Consider the following 21,382-nt stretch of genomic DNA (forward strand, 5'->3'; position numbering starts at 1 on the left):
CCCTTTCATAAAATAGTGATTTTTTTTAGTGTTCTTTCGAAGAAAAAAAAACTGATAACCGTTCAGACAAAAAAGATATGTTGAAAAAATCTTACAGATACAGCAAGTGCTTCTTAATAGCTGTAAGATACATTTTTCTATTATAAAAATACAACTTTTAAATCTTACGGGAAACTATTCCAAGCTTAAAACTTTCACTGTAACCTCGCTCTAACTTATCCTCCATCCCCCACAAAAAAACAACAAACAAACCCGCAATACTATTGTCATTCTTATAGTCAGCACTCAATTGTTCACAAACAAATGTGTTCTAAGACATATGATTCAAACGCTCAGAAAGTCCTCGGTTCTATATTTTTGCTCTCCATTTTTATGCAAAACCTTTTACATTTTTATTTTATGGGTTATTGTTGAAGTTCGTACAATGACGTATGGTTCTTAACACATACTTCCTTTGGTTTCTTATGGAAATTTGTCCATTGACAACAAACATACCACATCATCTAATTTATATAAGTATTGTATAAATTACAACGTATTTTGGTGATCTTGCAAAATGATCGTAATCCCGAAAATCGTAAACATATTTTCTTATCTTAAAAAGGGGCAAGAAGGGTTCCATTAACAGCCAATAAATAAAATTACAGTTAATTTTTAAAAGAATAAAAAATAGGGGTATTTTTTCTCTCATAATAACAGTAAACAGATTCATAACAATGGTAATTTCAAAGTCAATAACAGTACAGCATCAATGATCTTGAATATATGCCACTTTTAACTAGAATATAAAGACACAGAACCAGGAATTTTCTGTCCTTGTGGAATTTTTAACTTATTTTAGAAACCATATATTAATTGTTATCTGATATTGGACGAAACATGTTGCCCTTTTATGTTATTATGTAATACAAGTTCAGATCATTTGAAAACACATATTAAACAGCCAAATGGATGCACAAGAGCTAAAATATGAGTCATAGATCCTGTTGGCAACAATTATCTGGCTAATTTTATTGATTTTGTAACATTTGTTTCAAATATGACCAACTTCTTATCCAAAATCACCAGCACCGTATCAGGACCCACCAGCACAATGACAGGACCCACCAGCACAGTATCAGGACATGAATAAATTGAGAAAATGCTAAATTTTAATAAATTGCAATGTTTTTTCACAAAATTGTTTTATCGTGTGGATTGCGGTACAGAAAGCGGACTCTGTGAGCATTTTTGTTTTATTTTTTCAGTTCGAGATTTTCTGAAAATAAGCATTTTTGTGTTACGCTTACTGAAACAGTTTAGAGGGTCAATTGTTTAATGGTTCATATATGAACCCCTAAGAAACGAAATGGAAAAATCTCAACTGTTTTCTTCCATTTATTATGAGTGAAAACGTCAAAAATCATCATTTTCGTCTTTGTTTACATTTTTTCATTGATCACCAGCACCCGTCAGGACCAAATCACCAGCACAGTACGTTCTCTCGCAGGACAACCATACCCACCGTGATTAAGTCCATAGTAATTATAAAGTTTATCTATTTTGTATACAAAATGACGTGGATCCTATTTTGTACAGTGACTAAATTATCGATACAATGGTATTTAACAATGTTTAGATGGAATCACTTCTATGAATGTTCAAAACTATATATATACATTTGGAAGTCCTGAACTTAAGAAAATATTTAGGTGACAAAAGATATAAAGATTACTGTATGGATTTATTGAATGAATCGAACGATTTGTTATTTCTAAATATCATTTTAATTGGGTGTGTTTTACATGTTGTATTCTATTTCTGTAAGTATAATTAAGTTAATTTTTAAAAATCTATTCGAAATCATTAATTGACAATTTTTGATTCATTTTAACGATATTTAAGTTTAGAAAGAAATCTGGCAATTTTGTTTAAGATAAACGATTATCAGAAAAGTTTTCGAACTGCATTGTTTGAAAATGTGTGAATCCACATTCACTGTGTTACTAGAATATGTATTTTACACATACAATGAAAGCTTAAGGATATTTTTATTATATGTAAAAACATCACAAAATTATTTTATTATATGAAATGTACCAGGATTATAATTTAGTACGCCAAACGCGCGTTTCGTCTACATAAGACTCATCAGTGACGCTCATATCAAAATATTTATAAAGCCAAACAAGTACAAAGTTGAAGAGCATTGAGGACCCAAAATAAAAACATCACAAAAGAGTACAACGACAAATAATTGACTGATACCAAAGCCATAGACTGTTTCTGAATGCATGTACTACAAAGAACATCACATTTGATTCTTTAAAAAATACGACATTCAGCAAAGTTCGAGTATAATAACATTTAAGTGTAAACTGCAATCATACGTTGATTTTTTCCCTTGTGGGTTACTGTCACACTATAATGCAATGCGGCAACCAATACCGTTCAGAAATTAAAGTTTTTTTTCAATTTTACAAGCTTTTGCTTTTTTATTTCAAAATGTTTCCGCAATTAGGGGGGGGGGGGTAGTATCTGACTCGATTGTGCATCAGTTTTTTCAAGACTTCGAAAGTGTTCTTGTGACTGTGTTGTGGGTGTTTTTTGCCGATTTTTATATTCTTCCCTCTTTTTTCGTAAAACCTGTAAGGCTGTTTTGAAATCACGTTGTTGAATTATAAACAAAGCAAAGGTGCCGATTGAAAAAATCAATCGTGTATTAAATAATGCCGAACATCTGGAAACCATATCCTTTAGTCAGAATCAAATTGTACTTTAACAGGTTTTTTTTACGGAATTACGAAGTTTAAGATATAAAATGAGAATATAGATATTTCAATTTAGAAATGTGGTATGCATATGTAATTTAAGAGTTTAACCAGTATTAAAGTGATGTCTTGATTTATTAAGACAGAATAGTTTCAATTCGCACTTCTGAAAGAGTTTGAAATGCCACTCCTCGTGCACTTATTTACGTTACGTTCTTACTTTCTTATAAATTGTTATTTTCAACTGAAAACAGAGTAATGTTACAAATAGTTCTCTTAGTGTGTTTTTCTTCTTTCTTTTTTGTGTTCTTCGTTTCGCTATTTCGTTATTTTTATTGTTAGTTTAGTTTAAACATATTTATTTATTATAGTGGATTGGGAAACAAGTTTTGCAACTTATATTAATCCCTTTCCACTTTGCGGGTGCGAGTGCTGCCTTGTAGCGGCATTAGCCTGCTCTTTTTCGAAATATACAAGGGTGTCTTTAACGTGCAAGAGATATGGCTCTCTCTTAACACGGGTCAGCCATTTATCGTCCCCTTCCGACGGACTATCATCGTTTCCTCAAGACCATACTCGCAAATGGTGTCAAGGGAGAGCCGAAAATTGAGTTCCTGAAATTTTCATCCCAAACGGGAATCGAACTTTTTATTGTTCAATAAGTCCTAAAAAGGTGTGACAGATACAAAGGGACATTCAAACTCGAATAGCAGCTACGTTACGTCAAATATAACAGACCACGTGATGGCTACAAAAGAATAAGACAAACAAACAGAAAAGCAGACAAACAATAACTATTACACAAAACAAGAAACAACAGAAAACTAAAGACTGAGCAACACGAACCGAACCTAAAACTTGGGGTAATCTCAGATGCTCTGGAATGGTAAGCAGGTCCTGCTCCACAGGTGTCACCCTTAATTACAAGGAACTATAGATATAGACTAAAGCATATCAAATTCTAAAAAAATAAATAAATCTTTCTGCTACAATTGTTTGCAAGGTGGATAGCATGACCAGTTTCGAAGCTTTTAAAGACGTTCAAAAATCATGATACACATATTTATACCGAGAGCCAGGAATAGGTTCAAAATAATAAACCTGTCGTTTTTCGCAATTTTGTAAATTGTTGTCATACTTATTTTTTAGAATGAAACTCTTATCATTTAAAAAAATACACCTTGGGAACATTCTTTTACGCATAATTAGGTCTTTCCACTTTTCCGTGGAAAGACCTATTGGTTTTCTTCTGATTATTATTATTATTTTTTTTCTTCCGCCAACTTTTTGTTTCTTCGTAATTTTTTTGTTTCGCAAGATGTCGCTAAGACATATGGTATATGATATCGAACAGTTATTATGCTTTTGTAACTGACACCGCGTAACCAAAATCTTTTCAATGTAAGAGTTATCTCCCCGAACACTGTTTTTCTTGTGATCGCTTAATATTCGCAACCGTATAAGAAACCGACAAATTTATTTTACCAAATTGCTCGTTAAATACTCAGGGTGATTTGATTCATTTTGACCGAAGCTGTCCGGAGACTCCATATGAGAGTTATTTCCCCTTTTATATTTGATATAAGTGATATGCATTTTTAACTGGAAAACCAAAAGTGTTAGAGGCCTAGGGTCATTTGATTTGAGGTCCTTGGTCCAAAAAAATGAAAATGAAGTCAAGGTCAAAGGTCAAGGTCATGATGAAATTTTTGATTTTGGCTTGTTATCTCTTATTTTCAGAAATCTTATAAGATATCGACAAAATATTTTCACATAATTGTTAGTCGCGACATGTAGTTACACATAAATTTTAGTCGAAAGGGTACGTAAACATTTGCTGCGAGTTTTCCCCCCTACTATATCTAATATCAGTCGTATGGTAATATAACTTATTAACAATATAAAATAAAGACCTAGAGTCTTTTGATTTGAGGTCCTTGGTTCATGACCTTGAAATTGAGCTCAAGGTCATATGTTAATTTAACGTTCTAGATTTTGACCTTTGCTTTTACCTTATATGTATTCATGTTAAAGCTATTAGACTTTTTGCATTAGGTTGCAAGCAGTATGACGTTGAAAAAGCTAACCGGAAGTGACCTTTGTAAACCGGAAGTAGCTATTTTTTGTAATAAATTATTGTACAAGTATGTAAATCCATATATTTTTGGAATCAGCGTCAAATAAACTCTAAGACAGTACCGGAAGTAACATATTTTGAACCGGAAGTAAAAAAATTATCTCCCTTGTTTATATCTTATTGTATAGAAACCTTATAATTTTGGAATCAGCGTACAATAAGTTGTCATTTGACGCTGAATTGACGTTTAAAATCAAATTTTAATATTTTCATATAAAAAAAATCATTACTGGTGGAAAGACCATCAATGGTTCTCTGAACAATTGGTTTTTAATATTGTTCTTACATCTCTTCTGAAAAAAAAATCCACCTCCTTGTTATCACTTAAACTCTGAAACTACAAGTCCAATCGATCCCAAAATTTACAGTCAGCAGGGCATACATGTACTAAAGGTTCATAAAACGTGGTGCCGATATCTCTCAAGACTTTTCCTAGAGAAAAAGAATGGCAATGCCGTAAAAATCGCTTGCTAGGTCCGTAATTCTCAATGAAATCCTACAATAAAAATGTCCGCTCCTGGATTGAAAAACTTATCTGTTACAAACTGGTGCTGAAAAATATACATTTTAAGAAAATAATCCTTAAACGTGTTTTAAAGTTGCACCGGATCAATTAAATCCAAATCATGCACTGCTGGTGAACTGTGATCAAAATGTCAATTTCCTATAATGACCAAAGAAATTACATTGTGTACATTCCATCTCTATAGATGTTGTCTGTCCAACGTCCCGACCTAAAGAGAAATAAAAAGACTAAGTTTTTCTTAATATAAACACGCGTCACGTGGTGTCTCCTCAATCTGGCGCGCGCGCTGGACCTAAAATGAAATAAAAACTTTCCAAACTAAACATGAAACTTCTCCGGTAACACAATACTAGACCCCTTACAGAAACAAACAAACAAACAAACAAAACAAACAAACCCCCCCCCCCCAAATCAATCTATGTTTCAAAGGGGGAAAGACCGTTTACAATTGCTTTTTGAAAGCAATTGATTTATATTTATTATTATTATTCTTCCGCCAAACTTTGACGCAGTTAGCCTCCGTAACCGTAAGACGTGTCGCTTTCTTGTTCACACTTTGTATCGGTGTCATGAATATCTATGAAGAACTCACCCTATTAGTCGAAATATTTTGTCGGTTCGGAGTTATCCCTCCGAAACCAAAAAACCTTGTTATCGTTCCAACACCGTAACCGTAATAGGTAGAAAAAAAACAAAGGGTGAAATTTGTTCAGGACCAGATCCCGGTTCTTCGTTACATTTGGATCGAAAAGATTCAACGACTCATTGGTAGGGTTATGCCCCTATGAAAATTAACCGGTGTCGGTGGACCACCAAAACTCAGAAACCGTAAGTCGTTGAGACCTAGGATCTTCACCAATCATCATCAATTCATGTATCTTTGAAAAAAACCTCAAGGTCAAATTTGTATGTTGACCTTGACCTTTGACCTTACACCTTGTTATGGGATAATCTCAGAAACCATTATACTTACAGAAGTTTTAAATAGTGGAAAATGTTTGAGTCATTATGGCGCAACTTTGTTACATTTTGACCAAAGAGATTTGACCTTTTATATAAGGGGCATAACCCCTGTTTTAGGTTTCTGGAAAGACAAAATCAGCTTTTACTATATAACCAAAGGTCCTAGACCCTTGGGGTCTTCAGTAATGGCATTGGGGACTGATGACCTTGACAAAGGTCAAAAGGTCAAAGGTCAAGGTCATGTCCCAGATAGCGAATTTAGTGTTTTTAACCTTATATAAAGCATTTTTAGTGTGTTTTTGAGCTTTTTAAGGTTGACCTTGACCTTTTCAATACATTCTACGTCTGTTGGAACGTGTATTTTACATTACAAAAGGAAAGACCTCTCAATTGTTCAAGAACAATTGACAGTTTATTAAGGTCTTTCCTTTTACAAAAGGGAAAGACCTTACTGTATTTCTTCTGTTTATTATTAAGGTCTTTCCTTTTACTAAAGGGAAAGACCTTACTGTATTTCTTCTGTTTATTATTATTAGGTCTTTCCACTTTTCGTGGAAAGACCTTTTGTTTTTCTTCTGATTTTTTTTTTTTTTTTTTCTTCTGCCGTCTGAGATGCTTTTTTGTTTTACAACATATCGAATGGATGTTTTGCCAATGATGTTGTTCAGTAATGGAGGTTTCAAAACTCACCCTGTGTGAACGAACACTTATTCTTATAGGAGTTATCTCCCCGCGTCCCCTTTTTCTTGTTATCGCTATATCTCTAAAACCGTAAAAGATTTTTACAAACTGTTTTCACCAAATTGTTCGTCTCTTCTTAAGAATGATTTGTTTTATTTTGACTGAGGTGATCAGAAGACATTTTATGGGAGTTATTTCCCTTTGAAAATTTAAAATAAACGATATGTTGGGTTTATTCATACGGTATAAGTTGTAGAGGCCTACATGCTTTTGATATGAAGTCCTTGGTCCATAGAAAGTAAATTGAGGTCAAGGTCAAAGGTCAAGGTCATGTTATAAATTTTGAATTTTGCTTGTTATCGTTATTCAAAAGAAACTGTAACAGTTAATGATATGATATGTTTGCAAAATCACTGTTTACAACAAGGCGCAACTTCAACTTATTCAGTCGAAGTGTTTTGGTTAACCCTTATAGGAGTTTTCTCCCCTTATGTATTTGAAATCATTAATTCTCCACAACCATACAAGTGATTGACATCGGACCTTCTAATTTGAGTTTACTGACCCATGACCTTGAAATTGAGGTCAAGGTCAAAGGTCAAGGTCATGTCATAAATTTTGAATTTTGCTTGTTATCTTTATTCAAAAGAAACTGTAACAGTTAATGATATGATGTGTTTGCCAAATTACTGTTTACAATAAGGCGCAACTTCAACCTATTTAAGTCGAAGTGTTTTGGTTAACCCTTTTCGGAGTTTTCTCCCCTTTTGTATTTGAAATCATTATTTCTCCACAACCATACAAGACTTAGTGATTTACCTGGGGCCTTCTTATTTGAGTTCACTGACCTATGACCTTGAATTTGAGGTCAAGGTTGAAGGTCAAGGTCATATTCTAAATTTTGGAATTTGCTTGTAATCTATATTCAAAAGAAACTGTAACAGTTAATGATACGATGTGTTTGCCAAATTACTGTTTACAACAAGGGGCAACTTAAACCCATTTAAGTCGAAGTGTTTTGGTCAACCCTTTTAGGAGTTTTCTCCCCTTTTGTATTTGAAATCGACATTTCTCTACAATCATACAAGTGATTGACCTGGGGTCTTTTGATTTGAGATCACTGACCTATGACCTTGAAATTGAGGTCAAGGTCAAAGGTCAACTTGACGTTCTAGATTTTAACCTTTGCTTTAAATTTGTTTTTGTTCATTATAAAACAATTAAGTCTTCTGCATATACCTATTAATCTTATTTTTCTATATCAGTTGAGGTACCAAATAACATCAACAAGGAGTGACCCTTTCTAACATCTTTTTTTGAATTTCATTCTAATTATCGAGGTGGAAAGACCTTCAATTGTTCTCTGAAGAATTGGTTTTTAATTATAATATTATGTTTGTTATTTTTAAACGCAATTTCAAGAGAATTTCTGCTTGAAGTACGACTGTTTTTATTTATATCATAATTGATTATTAATTCAAGTTGTAATTGTAATATACGTTATGAAATATGTTTATGAAATTGGACAAACAAGATTCATATCGTCTTTCAATTCATAATTAATTAATTAATCGACTGAATGATACCTTGAACAGAAGACTTCCGTGTTGTTCGCCAATCGAGCAAGGTATTAAATATATACGTAGATAAAACATGTATTAAATTCAATACCTGTTAGTTGTTTATTCTTTATTCGAACAATGCATGTGTCGATCATTGCCTATGTTTTCTTTACATGTAGAGTGGGGATTGGCCGTGTTCCTCAATATATGCTTTTTGTTTATGTAATATATACGTGTTTCTCGTTTCTCGTTTTTGTTTATATAGATTAGACCGTTGGTTTTCCCGTTTGAATGGTTTTACACTAGTAATTTTGGGGTCCTTTATAGCTTGTTGTTCGGTGTGAGCCAAGGCTCCGTGTTGAAGGCCGTACTTTAACCTATAATGGTTAACTTTTTAAATTGTTATTTGGATGGAGAGTTGTCTAATTGGCACTCACACCTCATCTTCCTATATCTATTTAGAGAATGGTTAGCCTCTTGTACTTAGGAAACTCATTGTGTATATTCACTATGTGCATAACAGGCACGACATTCGGTATTGCATTGTGTTATTTTTTTTAGAATATAGCAATGTTTTTTTTATTACATCTTATTGTTAAACTAACTAACAAAAAATACACTTATAGTGTACTAATATTCCAGTTTGATTTAGGATTTTCAGCTGGATAAATTGCTGGTTCAATATTTATTTTTTTCCTTGCCACACAAGTACAGTGTTCTATAGTTCTGTATTTGCGTTTGTCAAGTAAGATGTATGTTACTCAGTGGACCTTTTATAGAAATAGCTTACTGTGTGTATTGCTATGCGTTTGTATTTTCTACACATTTGTTAGAGGTATGAAAGGAAGATTGAGATCTCATGTTTTAGACATTAGTAGACACGTTTAACCCGCCGCATTTTAGCGCCTGTCCCAAGTTAGGAGCCTGTTCTTTGTAGGTAGTGTATGATTTTTTATTTTAGCTCTCTTATATATAATTTGGAGTTTATTAGTATGACGTCCATTTTCACTGAACACAATTTTGTTTATATGTGCGGGATTTTCCGGCTGTGTTGAAGACTCATAGCTAGTTTTCGGCTGTTTTCAGCTTTTTGGTCGAATTGTTGTCTAAATAGTCTAAATCATAAACTTCTACTATTTAGGAATCTAATTGTGTATATTCACTATGTGCACAACAGGCACGACATTTGGTATGGCATTGTGTTATTTTTTTTAGAATATAGCAATGTTTTTTTATTACATCTTATTGTGAAACTAACTAACAAAAAAATACACTTATAGTGTACTAATATTCCAGTTTGATTTAGGATTTTCAGCTGGATAAATTGCTGGTTCAAGTACAGTGTTCTATAGTTCTGTATTTGCGTTTGTCAAGTAAGATGTAACTCAGTGGACCTTTTATTGTAATACCTTATTGTGTGTATTGTAATGCGTTTGTATTTTCTACACATATGCTAGAGGTATGAAAGGAAGATTGAGATCTCATGTTTGAGACATTAGAAAACACGTTTAACCCCACCTCATTGTAGCGCCTGTTTCAAGTAAGAAGCCTGTTCTTTGTAGGTCGTGTATGATTTTTGATTTTAGTTCTCTAATATATAATGTGGAGTTTTTTAGTATGACGTTCATTTTCACTTAACACATTTTTGTTAATATGCGCGGTATTTTCCAGCTGTGTTGAAGACTCATAGCTGGTTTTCGGCTGTTTTCAGCTTTTTGGTCGAATTGTTGTCTCTTTGACACATTCCCATTTCCATTCTCAATTTTACTATGTGGGGTATTAGTGTTGCTCATTGATGAATGCCATTCTTTCAAAATAAGTTCAACTTGTTAACTTTTGCAACAGTTGGTATCGTGTGAAGATTTTTCTCAATCATTGGCAAACAGTAGAAAGTAGATAAAACAAAAAAATATTTTTCGAACAGTTTTGATACTGTATTGTTTTATTACAGTTGGCATGGTTACTGTTTCTCAAGTTCAGTGGTCATCGTCACACCGTTTAGAATTGTTGCCTGAAACAGGAATACGATATTTGTTAATGTCATCAAAGATATACATGTACACATTTACTAACGAGCCTTCAAAAAGCGTTCGGAATTCGGTGTTGACAGGGTTCGGTTTTTTCAGGTTAGATTAACGTTAATTGATAGAATTTGTGGGACTTTGAAAATTGTTCGGTGTAAACTGAAATCGGGTTTATCAGGGTTCGGTTTACCATGGTTTCACTGTATTATTCGAAATAAAAAAAAACAAATCACGCCTCAACTTGAATCTATATGTGGAATTTTTATTTCAGAACTTTAAGAATACATAATGTACCAATACTGTCTTTTGTATAATACCTAAAATACAATACCATCAAGGATGTTCAAATGTGTTTAAAGATCACGAAATTCATTTGTCATTGAATAAGATCGCGATTTTGTGCACTGCTGTTCTAGTTGCTGTATGATTTGTTTTTGTAAAAAGAGAGAATGACGAATGATATTAACAAATAAGAGCCCACCGTTTCTGTTTCGTCATATATTGTATAACAGTAATACGTTTGATCATGCTTGCGTACATTATTACAAAAAAGGTCAATATAATATTTTATTTATAATCAATTTTCACTCCGCTTTCCATTTATATATAACAGTGTGCTGATTTGAATACACACGTAACCACTGAACATTGAAAAGGGTAAGTTTCACTCCCTAAACGCTTTTATTTTCGGAAGCATTTATATAAAAACAAATAAAAAATGAATACTTAGCAATTCGCTGTTTCAGAATCTTACACATTCTGCGGAATGTTGTAAAAAGTGTGCACCAATTTTTGATTGGTTAAAACGTCATAATAAATGAAAATTCAATTTTGATGTAAAAACATAAGAAATGTCCATAGTCCTTTAGATTCTGAAACGACTACTGGTCATTAAATTTCGTTCTTCCAAATAATGTTAAATATATTAAAAATAACGTACAGCAATCATTTTATTTCCTTCAATTCTTTTTGTGGTGATTGTTTCTTTCCATCCTGTCAACTCGTGACTAGATTTGTCAGTCCATACGCCGTCTGCACCTATAGTAGCTGTAAACTGCAATATTAAAAGTTGTTAAAGTCATATTACAAAAAATCTTATTAATCTTATGTACATGTACATATACTTTTTTCTGAAGAAAATTCTTTAATTTGTCCATATTTAGAAGAAGTTTACTCATTTTTAATTGCTTGCTTCAAGGAAGCAATTCGCCGACATATTTTCCGTATTCTAAGTGAGCGTGACCCTCCTGGCAAAACGCATGGATTTGTCACTAAAATAAACTTTTATCTGATTGTACATGTTATACACGTGCTCAATATCCATGCTTCTTTATTCATTGTTTACTATAAGGTGAAAAAACTACGGCTTCATAACAGGACAAATATATATATATAATGCATTTCCATGGCGTTGTCAGTTTATTTTCGATTTATGAGTTTGACTGTCCGTCTGGTATCTTTCATCCCTCTTCCATTCTCTTTTTTATACGTACCTTTTCACCTTTGCTTTTGGGATCTGTTGTAACTAGTTCTTGTCCCAGTTTCAATTCCTTAGCCATGGGTGGCCCTAGACCTGTGTCATAAGTAATTATCCATTCGTCCTGTGCCTATTATGAAGAGTCACATGCTATATATATATACATACCTTTACACCTTTGCCTTCGGTATCTGTTGTAACTAGTTCTTTTCCCAGTGTAAATTCGTAAGACATTGGTGGACCTAGACCAGTATCATACGTGATTATCCATTCGTCTCCTCCTTTGTTTTCCAGACCTATAACTGTGACGGCATCTCTGTACTTGTCTATTAGATCTTGTGTAAGACCTTGAAGAAATAAAATGTCAATTTTCATTTTTTTTTAATTAATCTAAATGCATAAGGCCACACTTAAATTTATTTTGGTTTTCCCAAACCCTGCCCTAAGGTAGATGCAATGGGTATATACGTAGAAATAGAAAAAAAGGACCAAAGCAAACAAAAAAAGAGAATGTTGGGGTGATAACGTATAACAAATAAGTTTTTAAATATTTCAAGTAATTACAAAGCACAAAATTTCAGAATGGAAATTGACTCAGAAAAGTGACAAAAGGTGCATGTGTTGACGTGCTTATTCTGTATATATACAAAAAAAAGACAAAACTGTTACGAAGTTGAACTACAATGTAAAAGTGCATATGTAACTATATCGTAAACACAAGTGATTAACTATTTCTATGCAGTAAATCGCCTTCTATTCCACCGTACTTCTTTTTTCAACCTCTTCTTTTTTTTTTGTCTGGCCAATGAAATATTACCTGATTTTGAACAGAACTCGTCATAATTTGTCCTTGTTGAATTATTAGCTTTCCAATTTCCAACGAATTGTGCCATGATTATTTTCTTTGTCGCTGCGTCTATTATGCTTATACCATTAAATAACAAGTCTACGATTTGGACAAATCTTTAACGCTAAATTAAACCCTATTAAACCGATAATAGTTCACGGTCTTGCACAATAAATAATACTAAGCTTCAGTCTTAATTTCAATAATCTTATTGTCTTTTATATACTTACTACTATACTTGAACATGTCATATTTATAAGAAGTCTACTCAAATCGATTAAATGCCAATTATATCAATACATGTATATGCAATGCTATATACATATTATATGCAATAAATACACAAAATTAAAATTTACATTCATAAGCATAAATTCAACATACAGTTATGACGTTTATAGTTAAGAAAATATCAAGATAGGATTTTTTGGGGAGAGGGAGGTGGTGACTCCGACATTATTAGCAGCTGAAACATGTAAACCATATCATTTCCATACATTTTAAATGTCAAAATACATACCCCTCATATATTTATATGACAAGAAAATGTATAAATCGCTACATTGTACATCATGTACATTGTATAATGATAACTTTATTTCACGGAGATATTTCTTGTAAATCGATATATTATATATCGTCTTCTGATTAGATTAAGATAATTCTGATTCAATCATCATGTCATATATTTCATCTTAATAAGTTACGTAACATAAAAAAAACATCCCTGCCATGTCCAATCTGTGACGAGCTCTCCTGGAAAGGGAGAGAAACAAACATGCACAAATGTATGTGCAACAAGAAGGGGTATTGAAACTCTTTATTATTATTCAAATTCTTTCCGCGTCAACTTGCAATGAATACGTTAATAATAAATCACTCTAAGGTTAATTCATCTACGTGAATTTTACGGACACCATCACGGGTTGTTTGACCATTATGGAATATCCGTTTCCATAAAAATGATAGCAGATACGTTTACGTTTACTGATGTCGCAACTACAATCCCGCCCCTTCTCCCGAATGTGAGAATTATTACCAGGTTTGTTCTAACATGAGCAACACGAAGGGTGTATAAATAGAACTGGATCAGTTTATCCTTCCGTAACACATGCAACTTGTTGCTTACTATTCTTTAGTTTTATATTTAGTTTTTTTATGTTCTGTTGTTCGTCTTCGTCTTTAATTTCTTTCTATTTTTCCGACGTAGTCGATATAGTTTCGGTTTGTGCCCTTTGAACTTAAGGACGCTTAACTATGGCAACAGAATACGCATGCTCGAAAATCCTTTCTGTGATTGGACAAACTGCTGTCATGGTAGGTGATTTGGTTGTGTTTGAAAAAACGTCTCGTAAATTATATCGTGATGGAAAGCAAGTGAAAAACTATAAATATTTGAACTAGATCTTACAAAGATTTATATTTTTATTAAGATAATTGTTTCTCCGATAGCTCTTTTCATTCATGACAGCTTTTTATTCTGGACAATTGTATAATTTTTAATGTAAACTTTGTTGTACGAACGTACATGACATTTAGAACGCACCTACTCATGTGAGATTTCCGCGAGGTTTTGGTGAAAATACTCAAATTTGAATACGTCGGATATCTTTTTTAAAGATAGTTCTTGTTTAGCTTCGGTGTTGTCAGTTTAGTTTGAACTTATGAATTTGAATGTCCCTCTGGTATCTCACGAGGCGTAATTAAAATATTAAAATACCTCGATAACAGGAATGTTCCAGTCGTTATATGACGATCACTTCGATCACTCCATTTACGTCTGGAGGACAATGACCGTAAAGGGGCGCTGTAATTATTCGAGTTACTACCTCGACAGCGCGATTGACGATTTGACGAAGTGAACTTTTTTTGATAATTGTTGAAAATAATAAATAAATCATTAAGACAATTCACAGTTAAAATTATATCGTGTTATATGTGAAATAAGTTAACTTTGAGAGTACAAATGAGGGGTTATCTAGTTTCTATTCTCTAAATAATTTAATTCCCACGTGTGCCAAATTTACTATATAATATGTCAAAATATTATTGATCATGACTAGCCCTCCTGGTTAATCTAGCATTGATAAGTTACAAGTTCGAAGAAACCAACCTCAATATTCTTCATAGTAATATATATCTTTTGATGTCTTTTTAAACACACTTTTTAACCTTGTTATCATACGTCGGAGCAAAAGCGTAAACTTTCAGAAAAGTACAAAACCACGGTACCTCGTTACCGAACTTTACATACATTTTATTCAGCTACAAGACTATTTTTATATCGTTAGGAACGTTTTCCGGTAATAAAGAGCACGAAGTAATAATTTCACATTAAACAACTCACTTGAAAGCAGCTAAACTTTGGAATTATTTATTTTTGCATGTATGGTATGTGTTTTAATACGTATTATTTGAATGAACAGCATATTTTTGAAAGGAATATTTAAATTTGTTTATTGATTTTGGCTTATTAGTTCCAACATGTTGGATTGTTCTTTTAATTACCTTCATATTGCATACATACAAGTTGTCTCATTCAATTTGTTAGCTTAACTATAATTTTTGATTGGCAATACAATATATAATAGTAAGTAGCACGGTAACCTGTGTTTAGAGAAAGCTACCATTATTAAAACGTTTACAACGTTTTTTACCATTTTTTATACGTAAGTTGCTTATAATTTAAAAAAAATACAATTCCTTCTTTCGGTCATTTTGGTGTCGCGGTAGCTGGGTGGCCTAAGCAACTAATCTACAGTATCACTGACCTGCAGTCTACACTGAGGTTTTGAGTTCTGACTAATCCTGACCTTTAGGAGGAAGGTGCATTAAACTTCAATCTTAATTTACAAAGGGATAGTCAGTTGTCCTGCCGAATTTCGGTGTTTTAATTAGGGCGCCGGTTTCCTCCGCCAATAAAAGCGAAATAGCCGAAAGTGCAGAAAGCTTAGTGGGTGGCGTTAAACAAAAAAAAATCCATCCATCTTTATCAGTCAAGTTCATTAAGTTTCTTATTACGCAAGAAAGTACGGGAAAAGTCGTTAAAGTGATCAATTTATTCGTCAATAATTATATAACGAAAATACAAACAGCTAGAGGTATCATTATAATCCAAAATATTATTTCAAGATACAACAGAAGTAAATCTTAACTTATGTAAACACACGAAGGGAAAGTTTAATAATGTTTTTTAAGGAAGATGAATTTAAATCAATCTTTAATAAACATGATAAATGCATACAATGTACTTACACAATCACATACGGGTCATTTATCACCATTTTATCTAAAGGATTTTTTTAATATTAAAGACCTTGACAGTCTATTGGCTTATTGGTTATCTTATTTGAATTATGTAATAGTTTGTAACCCGGATGTACTGTCTCGCTGCGTCTATAAGTTCGTTAAACCTCTTCAAAGAAAACAGAAATACAAATTAATAGGATTACAATGTAACCGTACATAATTTTTATACACGTATTGGATACAAATACACTTATATAAGTATACTTATATAATGTTTTGATACAATTTTTGATACAATTTACTGACTGAGATTTTCGTACGCATTATTCTTTTTCAAAGAAAACTGAAAATCAATAGGTTATATAATTATGATGTAACCTCAATCCTAAATGTTCGTGCTTCTGATACATGTATGACTTTATTTGATTGTTGGGTACATGTATGTTGACTTCAATAATTAAAAGGCGATCTGACACAATAGACTACAAACGTAAGCATTATTTTTGTTACCGAATTTTATTTATAATATTATTTTTTTTTTGGTTTATTTATCTATTAATTTTTTTATTTATTTATTTTTGTTTGTTAATTTATTTTTAGATGACATTTCTCAAAACATACATAAACACATGAATTATAAGTTTAACTTAATCAAATCATGAAACTTTTAAAATATTGACAATTATGGTAAAATAATCATTAAGGAACTATTTGATACAGGCATTAATATTTTTTCATGTTAGAGTTTTATTGGCCATTATTATGCAGAGTATCCTATTTCATGTGCCTTGTTTTTACATAAATGTTGCTGTTTCAAAGGAGTAGTTATTCTTTGGTATTAAAGACAAACGCGAAAATCGATTACATATTGGGCAAGAACTATTGCGGTAAAATAGGGTGGACTGGGACATACAAATATTTACCACTGTGCATTATGAAATAGTTGCCACTGTATTTAGAACATATTTCCTATTGGATGTAAGGACATATTTGGCCTTGTACATTATGAAATATGTGCCACTATACTTTAGGAAATATATGCAAAACTGAATGATATGCAAACCACAAGCAATCAATAACGGTAGCGTCGCCATTGCTGAGTTTGTAACGTAGGGACTTCGGGAGGAGTATTTCGTAAAAGAATATAATCTAGCATACAAATTAATTGTAGAGAATTGAAAAGGGCTTGAGGAGTATTAAATCTAAGTTCGTCTGTGAATTAAAGTAGCATAAGTATCCGAAAATGTTAGCCTTATATGTATATGTGCGAATTTTCAGTTGTTTGGACTTGAATTTCTATGTTCACCATACAAATGTACTAAATATTAAAATTGCATACGATACAGTTACAGTGGAGGTAATGTGTCGTTGTTAACGTTAATTGTTATTTTCGCGACGTCAAACTATGACTCTTCGGGAAAAGATGCAGTTTTCGACTGATTTGTATCATTCAAACTGATTTATCTTGAAAACGAGTTCATGGACCCCTCTTTTAAAACGACAATTTGTTTCATTTTGCACGGAGATTATGTGACCCAAAATTTTTAAAACTGTAAATAGTGGAATTTTTTTAATTTTGATAAACATGCAGCAAAAAATTACGTTTTTTCCTCAATTCATGAACATTTGATAAATATGAGTTATGTCTGTATAGGAATTGCATACTTTTTTTATGATACTTATAAAATACAGAAATTATCGATTATTTAACAAAAAACAATTAGTGTTTATCTTTGAAATAAAAAAGTTATGTCTTTCTTTCGAAAACGGAAATTCGTCCAGAAATCTGAATTTTAAGCAAATAAACAAAATTTCGACCTCAATTTACTCAAAGTAGCACATGAAGGTATATTTTTTATTACATATTTGATTTAATCAGGTGAAACATAGCATATATGCAAATTTTCATCAACTTGTAAATACAGGATCAAAACTGTATCGTATGCCCTTAAGTTTGCTTCAACCACAGGTCATAAAACTTGTACACAATGAGTATTACCACAAAACACGGATCAAATATCAAATTGTGCAGCGTAACTTTTACCGTTCTTGAGTTATAAAAGAAGATGTGGTATGATTGCCAATGAGACAACTGTCCACAAAAGACCAAAATGACACAAACATTAACAATTATTGGTCACCGTACGGCCTTCAACAATAAACAAAGCCCATACCGCATATAGTCAGCTCTAAAAGGCCCCGATAAGACAATGTAAAACAATTCAAGTGAGAAAACTAACGGCCTTATTTATGTGAAAAAGTGAACGAAAAAAATATGTCCCTTTTTATATAGAAATAAATGCTAAATCTGTCGTTTTCGTACCCGAACTTTCAAGTGCTATAATTTGTCGCAACCAAATGCTAGGAAACTTAAACACAACGCTTATCATCACAACACGGTATAACCTACCTCAATCTTGCATCTGTACATGGATATGGAAGTTGCCTCAAGCAAAGTTACAATAATACATTGAAAACGGCAAAAACACAAACCAACACAACACAACAGATTATGTCAATCGTCAGCACGCGATCATATAGAAATCAAACTTCAAAACAAACACAAACAGCAATGGACAACATATTGTTCTCGTAGCTTGCATGTTTTGGTACACTTACACGATGCGATTAAACCAGTTTTTTTGTCATACATCACATAATTAAAGGAGTATGTTCGATAAGGTCCTAAAATGGCCCCCTTTTTTAGAGTGAATGTCAAATTTGGATTTATCGACCAATATCACGATAAAGTATAGCTAATACATTGACTAGCTACGATATAAACCATTTTGTTGAAAATTTTATGTTTCTGCGTTTCATTTTGACGTCACAAGTTGTAATCATATTGATTTTTCCCGAAAAAATCTATGAAAATGGGTATATTTTCATAGATTATTGGACAGGAAACATAGAGCGCATACGTCGACAACAAAGATTTTTTTAAATAATGTTTGTGAAGACGTTTCACATGTCTTATTTGAATCTTAAGCTTGTCGACGCCTGCGCTCTATGTTTCCTGGTCCTTTGTTTGGTTAAAATCTAGCTGATTTTGTCAAGTTTCACCAAAATCCCTTATCTTGATCTTTTTTGGATGTAAAAAGTAACGTGTTAGAATTCAATATTTGACAAAAACAGTGTAGTTTAACTTTCTAACATGTCTTTAAGGCAACTTAAAACATTTATTGTCTTGTAACTATGAACTTTATAATTGGCTCATAATTTGGGCCAAATATGGCCCTTACCGAACTTACTCCTTTTCATTAACCTTTTCTACATCCACTGTTTTTAACCTGGCTGACTTTACGATAGCTTTAAAGCGACTCGAACATAAAAATAGAGAGAACCGAACGGCTTCTGATCATGCCATTTTTTTGCGTTTTTTGCTTTGTTGTAAACTTTTGTTTATTTTCTGTTTACAGATTGAATACAAAGATTAATGGAAACTGCAACAGTTATCAATATGATAAACAACAATTGTTCGAACTGTGAAAATATATCAGCTCCCGTTGCCAACAAGTGCTATCCTTGGGTGGAGGATGAATTCCTTGGTCGCAATTATACGCTGGATGACGTGAACAGTGTTGTGATGCGAAGAAATTACGCCGGAATTACTTTTCTAGGAATCGTTATAGTGTTAGGCCTAATTGGTAATGGCCATGTGTTATATGTATTCAGCAAAAGAACATACAAATCAAATTCAATCAAGGATAGCATTCACGTCAATTACAGAATTTTTATTCTATGGCTTTCAGTTCTCGGTGTTATTCAATGTGCCGTTGTTTCGCCATTGCTAATCGTATACCTAGTATACCCCGTGACTTATCCATCAAACGTATTGTGTAAAATATTCCGATTCATTGTATACTTCGTACCGGAAGCTATAAGTCTAACGTTAATTGCAATAGCAATCGACCGGTACCTAGTCATTTGTCGTACATTCGAAAATAAACTGACAGAAAAGCATTCCAAATTGATGTGCCTTGCGACTATGATTGTTTCTCTTGTATTTTCATGGCCAGCACCGATTGTTTTCGGAAATGGCGAAACAGAAACAGGAATTCCTGGTTTGACTGGACACCGATGTTATCTTGAAGATGAATCGATCACCAAGATTCAGCAGCTATATCAAGTCATTTTAGTTATGTTTTTCTTCGTTATTTTGTTTGTTTTGTTGATACTGTATACCAAAGTTCGAAGAGATTACAAAGAGCTTTTACAGTTTAGGCGTACTTCAAGACGATATTCTACAACAACACCAAAGGCTTTTAAACAGAGGCTAGAAAATCAAGAACAGCAGCGTGTTTGGATTTACGCGTCCGTTACCATTGGTTACGTTGTGAGTGCATTACCGTATCATATTCTAGCAATTCTATTTTTTGCAGGAGTAATTGTTGACTGTGATATGAGTCTCCCGGAATCTGAATTGTTTTATCTATTTATTTGGTCGTACTTTTTCAGTCCGGTGATTAATCCTATATTCTATGGTTTCCAAGATGACGGGTTTAGATTGTCAGTTCTAGCAATTTACAAACGTTCAAAAAAGTCTGTAAGGCTGCGTCTATATGACAGAAAAAGTTCGAATGGACATATTTCAAATGGAAATGAGGACTTTGACAAATCTCGTGAACTCAGTAAAAGCGGAAGTCAAATTCTAACAGAATTGTCAACAGAGGATGATTTTTGTGCCGACATCAAGCCTCAATCTGAGCTCAAAAATATCATGAGAAACATTGCAGCATTTACTGTTGATAGTAGTACCGTTATATTGGAAGAAGATGAGAACAAAAATTCAGTTCATATCTAATATGGATGATGCTAGTTTTCACAATCTAGCCGATTTTAACCCCCCAATATGTCAGTTTTTACAATCTAGCCGATTTTAACCCCCCAATATGTCAGTTTTTACAATCTAGCCGATTTTAACCCCCAATCTAGCCGATTTTAACCCCCCAATCTGTCAGTTTTTACAATCTAGCCGATTTTAACCCCCAATCTGTTAGTTTTTACAATCTAGCCGATTTTAACCCTCCAATCTGTCAGTTTTTACAATGTAGCCGATTTTAACCCCCCAATCTGTCAGTTTTTACAATCTAGCCGATTTTAACCCCCCAATCTGTCAGTTTTTACAATGTAGCCGATTTTAACCCCCCAATCTGTCAGTTTTTA

General features: G+C 32.9%; 2 protein-coding genes across 4 annotated transcripts in view; one reads left to right on the forward strand and one right to left on the reverse strand.

Moving 5' to 3' along the window:
- Nucleotides 1-21,138, forward strand: part of LOC134691325 (neuropeptide Y receptor type 6-like) — a 47,990-nt gene extending 26,852 nt beyond the window's left edge. For 2 of the 3 annotated variants that reach the window (XM_063551780.1, XM_063551779.1), the window contains exon 2: nucleotides 19,636-21,138. In XM_063551780.1, coding sequence (XP_063407850.1) covers nucleotides 19,653-21,020 — 1,368 coding nt within the window. In that variant the 5' untranslated portion in view covers nucleotides 19,636-19,652 and the 3' untranslated portion in view covers nucleotides 21,021-21,138. Of the gene's footprint in view, nucleotides 1-16,372; nucleotides 16,707-19,635 lie in introns of those variants that run through there. The other variant, XM_063551778.1, reaches the window with a different exon arrangement.
- LOC134690475 (uncharacterized) lies at nucleotides 10,530-13,162 on the reverse strand. Its single transcript, XM_063550446.1, has 4 exons — nucleotides 12,938-13,162; nucleotides 12,289-12,467; nucleotides 11,584-11,697; nucleotides 10,530-10,630 (listed from the first exon to the last, which is right to left on the reverse strand). The coding sequence occupies exons 1-4, from the start codon at nucleotides 13,011-13,013 to the stop codon at nucleotides 10,580-10,582; spliced, it is 420 nt and encodes a 139-aa protein (XP_063406516.1). The 5' UTR covers nucleotides 13,014-13,162; the 3' UTR covers nucleotides 10,530-10,579.
- Nucleotides 21,139-21,382: the final 244 nt, after the last annotated feature.

This window comes from Mytilus trossulus, chromosome 11, assembly GCF_036588685.1.
Source record: "Mytilus trossulus isolate FHL-02 chromosome 11, PNRI_Mtr1.1.1.hap1, whole genome shotgun sequence".
Lineage (NCBI taxonomy): Eukaryota > Metazoa > Mollusca > Bivalvia > Mytilida > Mytilidae > Mytilus > Mytilus trossulus.

Coding starts and splice junctions, on each gene's coding strand:
- LOC134690475 (XM_063550446.1), bottom strand. CDS start 13,013: ATGGCACAATTCGTTGGAAATTGGAAAGCTAATAATTCAACAAGGACA. Junction 11,698..12,288: donor CCGAAGGCAAAGGTGTAAAG/GTATGTATATAT, acceptor TTAATATTGCAG/TTTACAGCTACTATAGGTGC. Junction 10,631..11,583: donor AAGGAAATAAAATGATTGCT/GTACGTTATTTT, acceptor TTCCTGTTTCAG/GCAACAATTCTAAACGGTGT.